Source organism: Alligator mississippiensis, chromosome 5, assembly GCF_030867095.1.
Source record: "Alligator mississippiensis isolate rAllMis1 chromosome 5, rAllMis1, whole genome shotgun sequence".
NCBI classification, from domain to species: Eukaryota; Metazoa; Chordata; order Crocodylia; family Alligatoridae; genus Alligator; species Alligator mississippiensis.
The window spans coordinates 129,526,388-129,540,150 of NC_081828.1; the positions used below are offsets into that span (position 1 = coordinate 129,526,388).

The 13,763-nt window shown below is 43.5% G+C and overlaps 1 protein-coding gene across 1 annotated transcript; it reads left to right on the top strand.

Annotated features, from left to right (window-relative positions):
- Positions 1-979: 979 nt before the first annotated feature.
- RP9 (RP9 pre-mRNA splicing factor) lies at positions 980-12,095 on the top strand. Its single transcript, XM_006258205.4, has 6 exons — positions 980-1,482; positions 3,967-3,997; positions 4,699-4,828; positions 5,174-5,265; positions 8,416-8,477; positions 9,262-12,095. The coding sequence occupies exons 1-6, from the start codon at positions 1,280-1,282 to the stop codon at positions 9,458-9,460; spliced, it is 717 nt and encodes a 238-aa protein (XP_006258267.4). The 5' UTR covers positions 980-1,279; the 3' UTR covers positions 9,461-12,095.
- The last annotated feature ends 1,668 nt before the right edge of the window (positions 12,096-13,763 follow it).

Sequence of the window (13,763 nt, forward strand, 5' to 3'; positions counted from 1 at the left end):
AAAAGATATTACATCTACCCAAAGAACCTTGCATTTCCTTTCCAAACTGGAAAGTTTCTCCCTATTTGTGTCGGGGGTGTTGGTTGTAGCCATGTTGGTCTAAGGACATAGGCAGACAAGATTCCTTGGGTAAATGTGATCTCTTTTATTAGACCAACTAAATAGCTATTTTTAAGTTGTTCTAATAAAAGATATCACATCTACCCAAAGAACTGTGCATTTCTTTTCCAAACTGGAAAGTTTCTCCCTATTTGTGTCGGGAGTGTTGGTTGTAGCTGTGTTGGTCTAAGGCAGGGGTGGCCAAAATGCAGCCCGCCAGGCCATTCTATCCGGCCCACATGGCCCCTAAAAAATTTCGAAAATTAATATTTATCTTCCCCTGGCTGCCTGTCATGCGGCCCTCGATGGCTTGCCAAAACTCAGTAAGCGGCCCTCCACCCGAAATAATTGCCCGCCCCTGCTTTAAGGACACAGGCAGACAAGGTTCTCCGGGTAAATCTGATATCTTTTATTAGACCAACTAAATAGTTATTTAGACCAACTAAATAGTTGCTTTAATAAAACCCAAAGAACCTTATATTTCCTTTCTAAATGGGAAAGCTTCTCCCGATTTGTGTCAGGAGCGTTGGTTGTAGCCGTGTTGGCCTAAGGACCCAGGCAGACACGGTTCCACAGGCGAGTGGTAGGGGGTGCACCGGGGCACGCATACCCCCCGACGGGGCTGGGGTCCCCCCGACAGCCGACACTGATGCTGTGGGTAGGGCTGGTGCACAGCCTGACAGGGTCGGTGGCTTCTGCGGGTGCCCCCCAGATTGAGGAGGCCCGGTCACTCATGCAAAGTTCTCTGGGTAAACATGATCTCTTTTCTTAGACCAACTAAACAGTTGGGAAAGCTACCGCATCTACCCAAAGACCGAGCGTTTCCTTTCCAAGCTCCAAAGCTTCTCCCCATGTCTGTGTAACCGGTTCCAGTTTCAATACCGCTCTTGATGAGAAACCTGCCTCGCTTCAGAGCCTGCCCCTCAGGATCCCGCTGGGCTGGACTGGGCTGGGCTCTGCCCCCCGGCAGGACACTTCCCGGCGCCGCGGGCGAGCGAGGGTTTCCCCGCAGCCGCGCGCGGGCGGGAGGAGGCAGGCCCGGCGCGGCCCGGGCGCTCGCGTGGCCTTGCAGAGGCGGCGGGAGCAGGGCGGGCGGTAGAGGGCCCCGCCGGCCTGGCGCGGCGCTGCAGCACGGCTCCCTGCGGGGCCCGGGCCCGGGCCCGGGGAGGCGGCGGCGGCGATGGGAAGCGAAAGCGCGAGGCGACGGCGGCGGCGGCCGGGGGAGGTGGCAGTGGCAGTGGCGGCCCCGGGCCGGCCCATGGCGCAGGGGTGGGAGCCGTGTGGGTCGCCGGCGGGCGCCAGCCGGGACGCGGAGCGGCACGAGCGGCGGCGCCGCAGGCGGGAGGCGCAGCAGCTGCAGCAGATCCGGCACTTGGAGTCCTTGTAAGCGGCGCGGGCCCCGCACCCCGGCCCGGAGCCATCCCGAGGCCCCGGCCACCCCCAGCTCTCTAGGACTCTGAGGGCGCAGCTGGAGGTGGCCCGTGGGGCTCGGGCTGGCCCCACACTGCGTGTGCCCCCTGCCCGGCCAGGCCACTTGGGCCCCCAGCCGGACCCTCCACAACGGAGGACATGGAGCGTGGGACTGCCCCGGGGTGTGCGCCTGCAGCAGACCAGTGCTATCCTGTGGGGCCAGTTGGGGGGCCCCAATTCGGCCCCATGACCCCCATCTCCCTTGTGGGTTTGACGCCCCTGATTTAGGTCTGCGTCATACCGGGCCTCCGGCACGTGCCATGACCTGGACCAGATCTCCAGGGCTGGCCCCTAAAGCAGTTTCTCAACCCGTGGGTCATGACCCAAAAATAGGTCGTAGGAAAATATGAAAGGGGCGCAAGGAAACGGGCACCTTGTGTAACGCGTCCCAGGCTGGCTCCGCATGCGAGCCCTGGGCGGTGTGCGCTGGGCACGGAGCATGGGACTGGTCCAGGGCATGCACTGTGTGAGGTGCCTGCACCAGACCAGCTCTAGTGTGTGGAGCTGTTTGATTCAGCCCCACATCCCTCATCTGACCTGTGGGTTTGACACCCCTGAGTTAAGCCTGTACCACACTGGGCCTCCTCCATGTGCTGTGACCTGGACCAGATCTCCAGGGCTGGTCCCTGAAGCAGTGTTTCTCAGCCCATGGGTCACAGCCTGAAAGTGGGTCGCAGGGATATATGAAAGGGTTGCAAAGAAACTTAAAAAATGGATTCAACTTTAAAGGAGAAAAACATGGGAAACAGTGGGTTTTCCCTGCAGGCTGGCAGAGTTCCAGCCTGCAAGGGGCTGCTTTGGGCTACCTGTGCCCCAGACACTCACCCCCTGCCCCACACACACTGGGGCAGGGGGCAGTGGGTCGGGAGCGAGGGGCACTGGGTCAGGACTGGCCATTGACATTTACAAATGGGTCCTGATACCAAAAAGTTTGAGAACCACCTGCTCTAAAGCACCTGCCCCAAAGTGTCTTGTCTGGGGCTGAGAGACTTTGAATCGCAGTGGAAAACATGTAACCCTCTGTGATGCATGTGCTGTGTGCCAGGCTTCAGGCGTACACTTCAGCAGGATGATGTCTTCAAAAAATGGGGTTGGATTTGCATAGTTACAAGTCCACAATCCTCTTTTTGTTGCTAGGGCCGCCTGCTCCTCTTACCGGTTTACAAAAGACAGGCAAATCTGTCTGTTGTCAGTGTCTTCATCCGTGGGAAGACGGGCAAAGTATTTTACCAGTCACCAGTGACTTTACATTTTCAAAACTCTCCTTTCCCCAACTCATCTCCTGACTGTAACTGTCCTGGGTGATTTTTTAAAGTGAACTTTAGAGGAAAGTCTGGGGCAGGTAGCACCTAAGTAAAGCCTGATCAGCTTTCATTTCCTTTTAAAGTGAATGAAAATGGGATAGTGTAAAAGCTTAAGATGTGCTGCCCAGTTCTACTGTTAGTCTGCATCTTGTATCAGGAAGGATGCTTTTTTAAAGGGGGTTGAATGGGGTGGAAAGAGTAAGACTGACTAGGAAATTAATTTTAGTCTCTTCATGGCTGAGTCAGGATTTCCTGGTGCGAATTATATTGGATAGCACTCAGTGTTACTATTGTTAGGAAGATGATCCAGTGACACTAACTTTTGACACCTTTCTCTGTTCATAGTGTTGACAAGCAAAAAGCTACCTCTCTTTCTTCCATCAAGGATGCTGATCCAACATGGCTGCAGAACAGGAAGATACATTTTGTTCTGCTTCATGAGTCGTCAGCAACCTGTCAGTGAAATTTTGGCTTCAGTTTAATCTTTGGTAGCATAGAAAGTAAAAGAACCAGTTTGTCCTATATGGAATTCAGCTTGCAGATCTGGCAGCGTGAAAATTCATGCTTTGACATTGTCAGTGGAACATATTAATGACTCGGTGCTGGAGAAAATAAATATGGAACAGCAAGATGTCATTTTCCTTACTATAGCTATGCTTTCTCAGGATAAAAAAGCTGTGAGTTTCTGGCAGCTAGGGCTCAGCTGGATGTATCAAGCATTGCTGTGAAGCAGCATAACAAAACTGTCATTACCAAGGAGAAACATACATTTAATAGGATATTTGTACATTAGAGTGCATCACATGAACTGCAAGCAAAAACATTTTTAAGGTGTGTAAAAACACCTCACTCTGCTGGCATCCCTGTTACTGGTTTCTTTAGGTCTTAAGGGGCGCATCTACATGCGTGTATTAAAGTGACGCAATAAACTCCAGTGCTCATTGCACTGAAGTGTTTTGCTCCCAGGCATCCTGTTCACATGTGCGCCCAAGACTGCAGCATGTTGAATCAGGTCGGAATATTTTGTCCATTTTTATCTGTTGTTAAATTATTGAAGATAATACTAATAAATTATATTTTAAATGTTTTTCAGCTATGAAAAACCTCCTCCAGGCCTAATTAAGGTTAGTGTGTGTAATATATTTTTTATATTGAAAAAGCTGACTTTGAACCCTGAGCATAATTCCAGGCCCCTTAAAGTCAACAACATGGGAGTTGTACTATTCCCTTCAGTGGGATTATAGGATTTCACTATAGATGATTCCATGCATCCTAAGGTTAATATCACAGTATATTTGCATACAATCCTTCTAGAATTCTTGCTTATTTTTTGTCTGTGTCTAAAGTATTAACACAGGAAATTACTGCATTTTCCTGTTACAATCAAACTGCTACTCTATTCAGATTAAAAAAATGAATAATAATCTAAATCTAGAAGCTAAACAAAAACTGCCACACATTAAAAAGGCCGATGTAATCACTGTATTTAATTTACAAAGATGACAATAAATTCTGAATTGTGTGTATTGTTTTTCCATTTAAATTATTTGCTTTAAAATTACTGTGCTAAATGTGAGAGGAGGGAAGCAATTTAGCTAGAATATTCCTACTTGAAAGGAGGGGTCAAAGGATAGTTAAAAAGCAAATGAGTTAATTTTACCAAAAGGGTCAAGGAAATAAAATATTTTATTCCTGTATTAAAAGAAAGAGGACTTTTAAGAAGAAAGTGGATCCATAAATAAATTATGACTTGCACTTTTAAACTATTTGTTTTAAAGTAAATTTGTATAAATAAGGATTTGTGTTTTGTTAATTTTTTCTATAGGAAAATGAAACCAAACCAGAAGACTGTATACCTGATGTGCCCGGCAATGAAAGCGCTCGAGAGTTTCTGGCTCATGCCCCAACTAAAGGACTTTGGATGCCATTGGGAAAAGAAGTCAAAGTGATGCAGTGTAAATGTGAAAAAATTCCAAGTTTAATCGGACCTTTTATCTTATGAATCTTTTGACTTTGAGGAAAAATCTGGGAGACAAATTAATATTTATTATTAAAAAAAATGAGGTCTAGGTAAATTGGCTTTATGTTGATATGGTAGCACCTAGTACTTGGATGATTTTTATAATTTTGTGGGCTGTGAATGTTGGGTGTTGTTAAAGTAATGTTTTTATCTCTTTGCTACAACTAAGTGAAGATTATGTAATATAGTTTAATATGGGTGTTGGTGGTTTTGGGGGCTTTTTTAATCTTTTGAGCAGGCTCAAGGATAAAATTTGCCTTTTTTTTTTTTTTTTTTAAAGGCTGGAGATGTAAACGTTATGGACACAGAACAGGAGATAAAGAATGCCCATTCTTTATTAAAGGCAATCAGAAATTGGAACAGTTCAGAGTAGTGAGTACAAATATTGTAGTACTTTTTTGTATTTTTACCAGTTTTGGGGGTTTTTTTTGTGATAAAGTAATAAGTATAACAAAATCTCTTAATAACAACTGCTGAAAGTTGAGTTTTCAAGATAACAGAGATTTTGGTTGCAAATTTATAGGAAAGCTATTTTGGAAAAGGAAACAGGAAAATGTTAAAGTGAACAATTCAGATAAAAAAAACACACTTTTTTACAAAACTTCAGTGTGCTCTCTCTCCAACTTAAAACAAAAATTCTTTTTCTCCTAAGTACTTGGAAACACAATATATTTACAAAGGTCTAAAGAGGGAATGGACACATGGCATATAGCTCACACCAGCATAGTTTACTTGACTCGCATGTAAAATTACCCTGCAGAGAAAATCATGGGTAAACCAGTGCAAGGGCTACGTGTCTGGAGCTATAAGTCAACAAGCTATTACCTGCCTCACCACACCTAGTAACAAGGCATTGTAATAGTGTCTTCTGCAAGTAGATGGTTTTCTTTCTCCAGATGATGGTGTATACAAAACCAATACAACATACATCAGTGTAAATGTGTCCTGTGTCCAGGCCCTAAGATAAAAAGTGACACATGGACAGTTTCACGATTCTTCCCACAGAATTAGCACGTAGAACTTGAATACCAAACTGAAAATGTGGAAAAACTATTTTAGTCCTTCGCTAGTTAAAGAATAGTTCCCTTCCTTAATATATGGAATTTGTGTGTGGTGTTAGTAGCAATTCTTGACATTAATGTAATGTTTGCAATATAATTTGCTTACAGAATTAGTGGTAGAGAAAAAATAGAAGATGATTATTAAATATTTTATTAATAATAATTTATTTTTTATTATTGTAGTGCCTAGGGACCCCAGCCATAAACTAGGACCAGGTTGGACTAGGCCTTATACAAGCACAGAATGAAGTGGGTCCCTGTCTCTAAAGAGTGTACAATCTGAGTGAAAGACAATGACAACAAGTATATACAGACACAGAGGCTGCTTACAGATGTAAAAAAAAAGGTGCTTTACTTCAAACTCAGCACACTACAGTGCCGAGCCCAGCTCTACCCAGAAGAGGTATCACATTAGTTGGACCTGGCTTGCTCAATATCTGTATAGATTGGGCGCTTTAGTGGAGCTTTTGGGGGCACTTTTATCTAATAGTAGGGGTGCGCAAAACAGGCTGTATTCGATTCGGATTCAGCCCAAATCAGGGACAGTGATTCGATTTGTTGATTTGGATCACTGTCCTCAATTCGATTCAGCCAAATCTGAATCTGAAGATTTGATGCTGATTCAGAGCATCAGCAATTTGGCCACAGACACAGCTTTAAATGTTTTTTCTACATACCTTGAGGTACCAGGCGTGGCTTATGAACACTACTGTGCTGGGGCGGATGGATCATCCCACAGGAGCGTGGGGGGCCCCCCTACGTGCTCGGTGGCATATCTGGAAGTGGACTGGAAGTACTTCCAGTCCACTTCTGGGTCTGCTGTTGAGTGCACAGGGGTCCCCCCGGCTTGGCAATTGACTGCAAGGGGACCTTGGGTGTCCCCCCAGACCCAGGAGGCACCAGTCGCTGAGCCAGGAGGGTGCGGGGGGGCCCCCCCGCACACTCCCCAGCAGACCCAGAAGTGCTTCTGGTCCACTTCTGAGTCTGCTGCCAAGCGTGCTGTGGAGCCCCCTGTGCTCCTGTGGGACGTTCCATCTGCCCCAGCATTGCAGCATTCACAAGCCTCCTGGTACCTCAGGGTAAGTAGAAAAAACATTTGAAGCTGTGTCAATGCCAAATCGCCAAATCTTTTTAAATCTCTCTGAATGGATTGAGAGGGTTCTGGTTCAATTCAGAGAGATTAAAGGGTCTCCTTATTCAGACACCGAATGGAGCCAAATCTCCGCTGATTCGAATCAGGGACCGAAGCTTCTCACAGCCCTACCAAAAAGCCCCACTGAAGCACCCGATCTATACAGACGCTGCAGAGCCGGGTCCAACTAACACACTGCTGCCTCCGGTAAAGTGCTTTTTTGTTTTTTAACATTTGTCAGCAGCCATAAACAGTACAAGAAAACCAATATGCTGGTAGATATGATACACAATGATTTCAGCACACAGTTGCCAATTATTGTGACATCTACAGAAAAAGGAGAATTTTTAAGGAGCGTTCTGGAGGAGGAGAGGGCTTTCTACCACCTAAGGTGGAGCTCCCTCCAGGTATGAGGGCAACACAGGAAAAACAGGATGATACCTGTTGCAAAGCTTAACTAGACAATGGAGGATGGCATCTGAGGCCAATTGGAAGTAAAAGTGTACATCTCAATAGCACATGAGAAATGAGAATTAGGGTAGGAATATGGCATTAAGGGTCTTGAAAGCAAAGACAGGTAGCTTAAATTTCCTGCAGTAAAGGAAGCGGAGAAAGCATAGGGATGTAATGATAGTGCTGACTTGGGCAGAGCAGTGGGTTAAGGAAAATATTTGCTGCAGCATTTTGAATGGATATAAGGGCAAGGTTGCATTTCTCCAGGCCAGAGAAAAAGATGAAGCAGTAATCAAAACATAGGATGATTTTAGCTGTGTGGATGGATGGGAAAAATTCTATCTTAGAGATATGCAGAAAGAATCTGTGAGATTTAGACCTTGTCTGGATATGAGGGGTCAGGTGAAGATGATGACCTTATTACAAGCCTGATTAATAGGCTGAATGACAGTGATCTGAAAAGGTGTAGAAGGAAGGAAAACTAAGATTTAAGATGTGTTATACGGGCATGTTTAAGATTATTTGGGGACTTTAACGGTAGTTCTGATATTACAGGTATTTCTGTATCACTTAGCATCGTGGTCAAACAACCCTACTAGCCTCGTGTTGTAAGAGATGTTGTAGATGAGGAGAGTCCCTGCAATTGGCTACATCATTTTCTGCTTCAGGTTGCATACATTTTTCCTATTGCCAAAAATTGACTCAGGTTTACAAGAAAATGAGTTATAGTAACAGTGAATTGTTATGAATTGAAAGCTTGATGAATATTAATTGGGATTCTTCCCTTGGTGTAAACGTATGTGGTTTGGAGGTTTGACTTTAAGTGTCATAAATGTAAGAATATGACATTTGGTTTTCCTCTTTCCTTTTTTAAAGGCACATGAAGACCCCATGTATGATATAATAAGGGAAAATAAACGCCATGAAAAGGAAATGAGGTAAGAAACTCTTCATAATGGTCTAATTTTTTTTAATAAAGTCTTTAGTTTGGACAGAATAAAGATAATGGGGAAAACTTCTCTGGACCTACTCTTCTTGCTACCTACACACAAAATTTAATTTTTAATGGTAACTTTTAAACGTAAGAATGCAGTGCAGGACCATTGTGGCAGGTTGTCATTAGTTAGCCCTATTTGGCATAGTCCTCATCATGTATCAAAAACACTAACTGAGTGAGGAGGCTCTCCTTGTCTGTTAGGAATCTATTCTACAGGGAATTTAACTTTTTCTTCAAATTAGCCTTGTATCCAAAGCAGCATGCTTTTTGTTTGATTGGTACCATTGGCCTGGCCTTCTGTCATAGAACCACTATTTCACATAACTATTCGACTCAAACTGCACCTCTGTCATTAGCAGTATACAATTTCTTACTGGTCCAGTTGTCACACTTTCCCAATTGCATGCATCAACTGAACTGCCAACACTAGGCAGTAGCTGAGCTCTATTAACCACTTACCCTACCAGGAAGAGAAACCTTTGAGAGATCCTTGAATACTTGGCAGAAAGAAGCAGCTTGGCATCATGCTATGAAAGCTATCATTTGGACTTTGACTCCCCCATAAAAGTAAAGTGCTTTACCATCGCACTCATCAGCAGTGTCACATTTTACAATTCTCAAAAATGTCTACTGCACTGTTCACGTGGAGGAGGGGATTGGGTTAACTGTTGTCCGCACTGGAAGTAGAAAGGGTGCTCTTTTACATGAAGTGTTTGTGTATTTAGGATACAGCAGCTGAAGCGATTGTTAGAAGACTCTTCCTCAGATAATAGTGGAAGCAGTGACAGCTCCAGTTCCTCAGAATGTAAAGAGAAACACAAGAAAAAAAAGAAGAAGAAAGAAAAGAAAAAAAAGGAAAAGAAGAAGAAAAAGAAAAGAAAGCACAAATCTTCTAAATCAAATGAGAGATTGGAGACTGACTAATAGCAGTCATTTATTGCCTGCTTCTTGTCTCTGTTGTGAGCAAATGCCCAAAGAATGAGAACAACCAACCAAAACTAGGGCAGATTGAACATACAATTGGCTGTATCAGATATACTACTTTCTTGCTCATCTGCAGGAAACAAGGGATGAGCTGCATCATGGTGTTTAAAAGAAACAAAAACATTTTACACGGTTACCTTCATACTGTGAAATTTAGGCTAATGTCGCTTGATAGTTGATAAAACTTTATTGTTGTGTTGCCACCCGTTAAAGCAAGTGGAAGAATAAAGAACATCAAAGACATGTCAACAAATAGAATACAGCAGAACCCACTAATGAAGTGTTTTCCTCACAAAATAATGTAGCTACATGCAGAGCTTCATTGTAATGGGAATTACAGTTTGAACTGTGCAAAGCATTGAAATGTTTTATGACTTCTCCATTTATGGAATAGTACAATGAACATTATATTGAAGCTTATTGTTAACAGGCTATATATACTGTGTCCTCCCTGCATACTGTCCATAGGCTGATGTTGGCTTTGATTATCCTAGGTTTGACAGCTGACAGAGCTTTAACTGCATGACAAAAAAACAATGTTAATGAACTTTTAGGCAAAAACAGACTGTTTACAGGGTTTGTTTTAAGAATCTTGAATTGTGTCATTGCTCAATTGTGTTGCTTTGATATTTTTATGATTTGGGCCACATGCTGAAACACTTGACACTGGGTGGCACTTCACTTAACATAATCCTATTGGACTTCAGTTTTGCTAGCTTAAAAGAACACTACACTTACTGGGAAAAGCTAGCATTTTAGTTGCTTAAAAAGGAGTTTTTATGCTTGAAAACAAGTGACCAATATACTTCCAAATATGGTTCAGTAGCTATTGTTTTGATTTTTTTTTTAAGGTTTGGAGAAGTAAATTAAACCTGTTCTGTACATTTAGTACATTGTTTCACAAAATGCTGCTGCATTAAATAAATGCAGCAGAAATTTATGAATGTTACTCACAATACTCTAAAAAGAATATATGGAAGGAACCTAAATTGTCTTGCAAGCATATTTATGCAAGCTATAGAAAAGCAGTAGCAAGCTGGAAGAAGGGAATTTTTTTGTCAAGAACATAAAGATGGTCTAGTTTTGTAAAACACAAAATTTTTAATAACCTTGCAAATATCACAAAAGTGGGAAGATCTATAAAACTTTAAATTGCAGAGTACCAAATCTGTCTATATCTGAAAGCTGAATAGCTAAATGGAGTATATGGTAGTGGGAACTTGTGGTTTTAGGAAGGCTGTACATTGAAAGGAAACATGCAAGGGGCAGAAGGGGGTTTTGTCCGGGGTTTCCTTTCAGAACGGTTTTGTGATGATTAATGAAAATCTTAAAAATCACTTTGTCTTTACATTAAAAGTGCTAAGAATGTCAAAGCTCAGAATCTCATTTTGCTGGAGGCCTCACACATTGAAGGGATAGTCCATGTTAACAAATAAAGACTGTGTCATAGGTTAACACTGATACTTTAAACAAGTGTTACTTTTAATGGTGCTAGTTGGTCAAGATAGATCTTGACAGACTACCAAAATCCTATAACGGGAAAGGATTCTATCAAGAACTGAAGACAGCATCTACACTAAGGGTGAAATCCTGAAGCCACTGGCTTCAGAGAGGCTGAAACTGTATTTGGCTTAAAAAAACAAAACAAAACATAGAACTATCACACAAGAGCTTGATGTGCTTGTAAAGGAAGAGCTGGGGAAGTGATTTTAAGAAGTTTGGCAAAACATTTCTTCCCCCAGCCCCATATACATTGGGTAAAGAGTTAAGATAGGTGGGAGAAAAAAAAATGTTTTGTCATTGCAATAAAAAAGGGGGCAGTAAATAAGCAGCTGCAGGAAGGTCTCCTCCCCTACCCAGCCATATCAAAAAAATATGATCTACTTTTAGAAGAGGCCTGCACTCTTCTCCCCACAGCAGATTTATATTTACAAGACACCTTTGAAATCTTAAGTAGAAATCATTCAATGAACCCACTGTCTCCGCTGTGTATTTTTTCTTCTAGAGGGCTGTGCAGTAGTTACACTACAAGCACATTTTAGGTTAAATGGCTTCTATTTTGTTTTATTTCTGTAAGTGAATATAGTAAAAGCAACTAGGGATATAAATATAATTTTAAAAATATTTGCATAACCTCTAATTATAATTGACAACATAGTAACTTGAACACAGCTGCTGCTGGGAGCCATTCCTAGGACCCTTTGATTGGGGGGGTGAGGTGCTGTGGGACAAGCCTAGCCAGGCAACACAGCTCAAGTAGGCTTTAAGCAGCCTGACAGCCCACTGCCTGTTGCTGTCACCACCAGTGGTAGGGGCTGTGCACCATGGGAAGTGGGGTATGGGCCCCCCCACATCTGGTCACCACACCCCTCCTCCCCCACACAAGCCCTACACTCTCCCCTGCCCTCTACAAACCGCATACATACAGCCCATACCCTCCACACTGTACAGGGATGTATAAATACACTATTTTGAGCTATTATGCAATTGCCTCTATTTCAAAAAATATTTTTGTCCTGATTTACATGGTTTTGTATAGTGTATATAAAATTAAAATGTTACAGTAGATGCTTGATTTTCAGTATTATTTAGGTTTTTTCTGGTTCTAATATGGCAACCCCACCCCCAAAGGAGTACTTGCAGGGGCAGAGGTTGGGGGCAGGACGTCCAATCCCAAGTTGACAACCAGGGGGCAGGGCATCTGTCCAGGAGCAGGGCTACCTTTGCAGCCCTTGACAGCTCATCAAAACTCATTAAGTGGCCCTCCAGCTGAATGAATTGCCCACCCCTGAGCTTAACTGATGGGTCATTAGGCTGTTCACAGTCTCTCTCTTTGGTTATGGGTCATAGTCCCTCCTCTCCCTCCTGGCCCCTGTGCTACCTTTTGATTCCTGCTGGGAAACCATATAGTTTCCCTTCCCTGCCAGTTTGCACCCACCCAGAGCTAAAAGGACAGTGGCCTTATTTTCTTCTTAATTCCTCACTTAGTCCAAGATTGAAACTATTAGAATAACCATGTACAGACATTGTGTTTCTACCAAGAGATGCAACAAATCTTCCAATAGAAACCAGAAGTATACAAGTGCTTATCAAGTTCCCTTCCATAGGAGAAATATCTTCCTCTTTCAAAAGATCTTTCCAGCTGGAGAGTTGCTCCCACTGGAAAGAATGCCTGTACACCTTCCCCCACTGCTCAACTCTTCCCACAGACCAGGAGGAGTTGAACAGTGGAGAAAGGGGGAGGGGAGAGGGTAGTTCCTGGCTGGGGAAAGGCACAGGGAATAGCTATGGCTGGCCTTCTAGTCCTGGGAGATGAAGCAGCAAGGAAAGGCTCTCATGCCTTCCCCAGGCCAGGGTCACTCCAGGTTAGAGAAGGGGCTGTGGGGTGGGAGCCATTGCCCTACTGCTCCTACCTCTCTAGTAGATGTGGATGAGGGGTGCTCCCCCACAAGGAGTAGAGGAGCTGCTTCTTGCCCCACACCCCCCTGCAAGTTCCTCAGGCCAGGGCCCCCAGTCTGAGAAGCAGACGGGGGTTTGCCCTATTCCTGCCCTAACAGCCATGGCTCTCTATATTCTTCCCCAGACCAGCATCTTTTATTTAATAAAAGTAAGGTCAAAGAGCTCTCACCACAATTCTGGAACACCTAGATAGGAAAAATATTATCAGGATTCAAAACTAACCCATGAAAGCATAAACAGAATTCACTACCTGAAAAATTGAAGTCAGTAAAATCTAAACTGGAAACAGGATGCACTTTTCTAATAGTATATTAGGTTTCTAAGAACTGAGTAACACCAAATGATGGAAAGTGGGTAATTCACAGTAGACCATTTGAGAGACCTGGTGTAATAAAGCCACAAGTTACTGAACAAGAAATAGGAGTTAAAGTGAAAAAAAAATTCTAGTGTATGTCATGTCAGTGGTCAGCAATGTTTTTAGGTTGCAGGCTGGACTGACTCTGCTTGGTTAGAGTTGTGAAGGCACAAGCTGGGACCCAGCCATGGTGGTACAAGGAATTGACTGCCACCTAAGCCCCATATCCGTGCGTCAGATCCAGCCCATGAACTGGAGGCTACTGAACCTTGTGCAATGTGAGCACACTAGGCAATTAAAGTGGCCCTATCTAAAATTTTAAGAAGGCACATGAACTATTTTCTAGCTGCGACTGAACTGTGGGTTATCCAAAGTATTTGTTCTTGGGTAGTTCAATGAACTTTATTCAAAAGCCAGAAGTTGTTTAAG

Coding starts and splice junctions, on each gene's coding strand:
- RP9 (XM_006258205.4), top strand. CDS start 1,280: ATGGGAAGCGAAAGCGCGAGGCGACGGCGGCGGCGGCCGGGGGAGGTG. Junction 3,998..4,698: donor CTCCTCCAGGCCTAATTAAG/GTTAGTGTGTGT, acceptor TTTTTTCTATAG/GAAAATGAAACCAAACCAGA. Junction 4,829..5,173: donor AGAAGTCAAAGTGATGCAGT/GTAAATGTGAAA, acceptor TTTTTTTTAAAG/GCTGGAGATGTAAACGTTAT.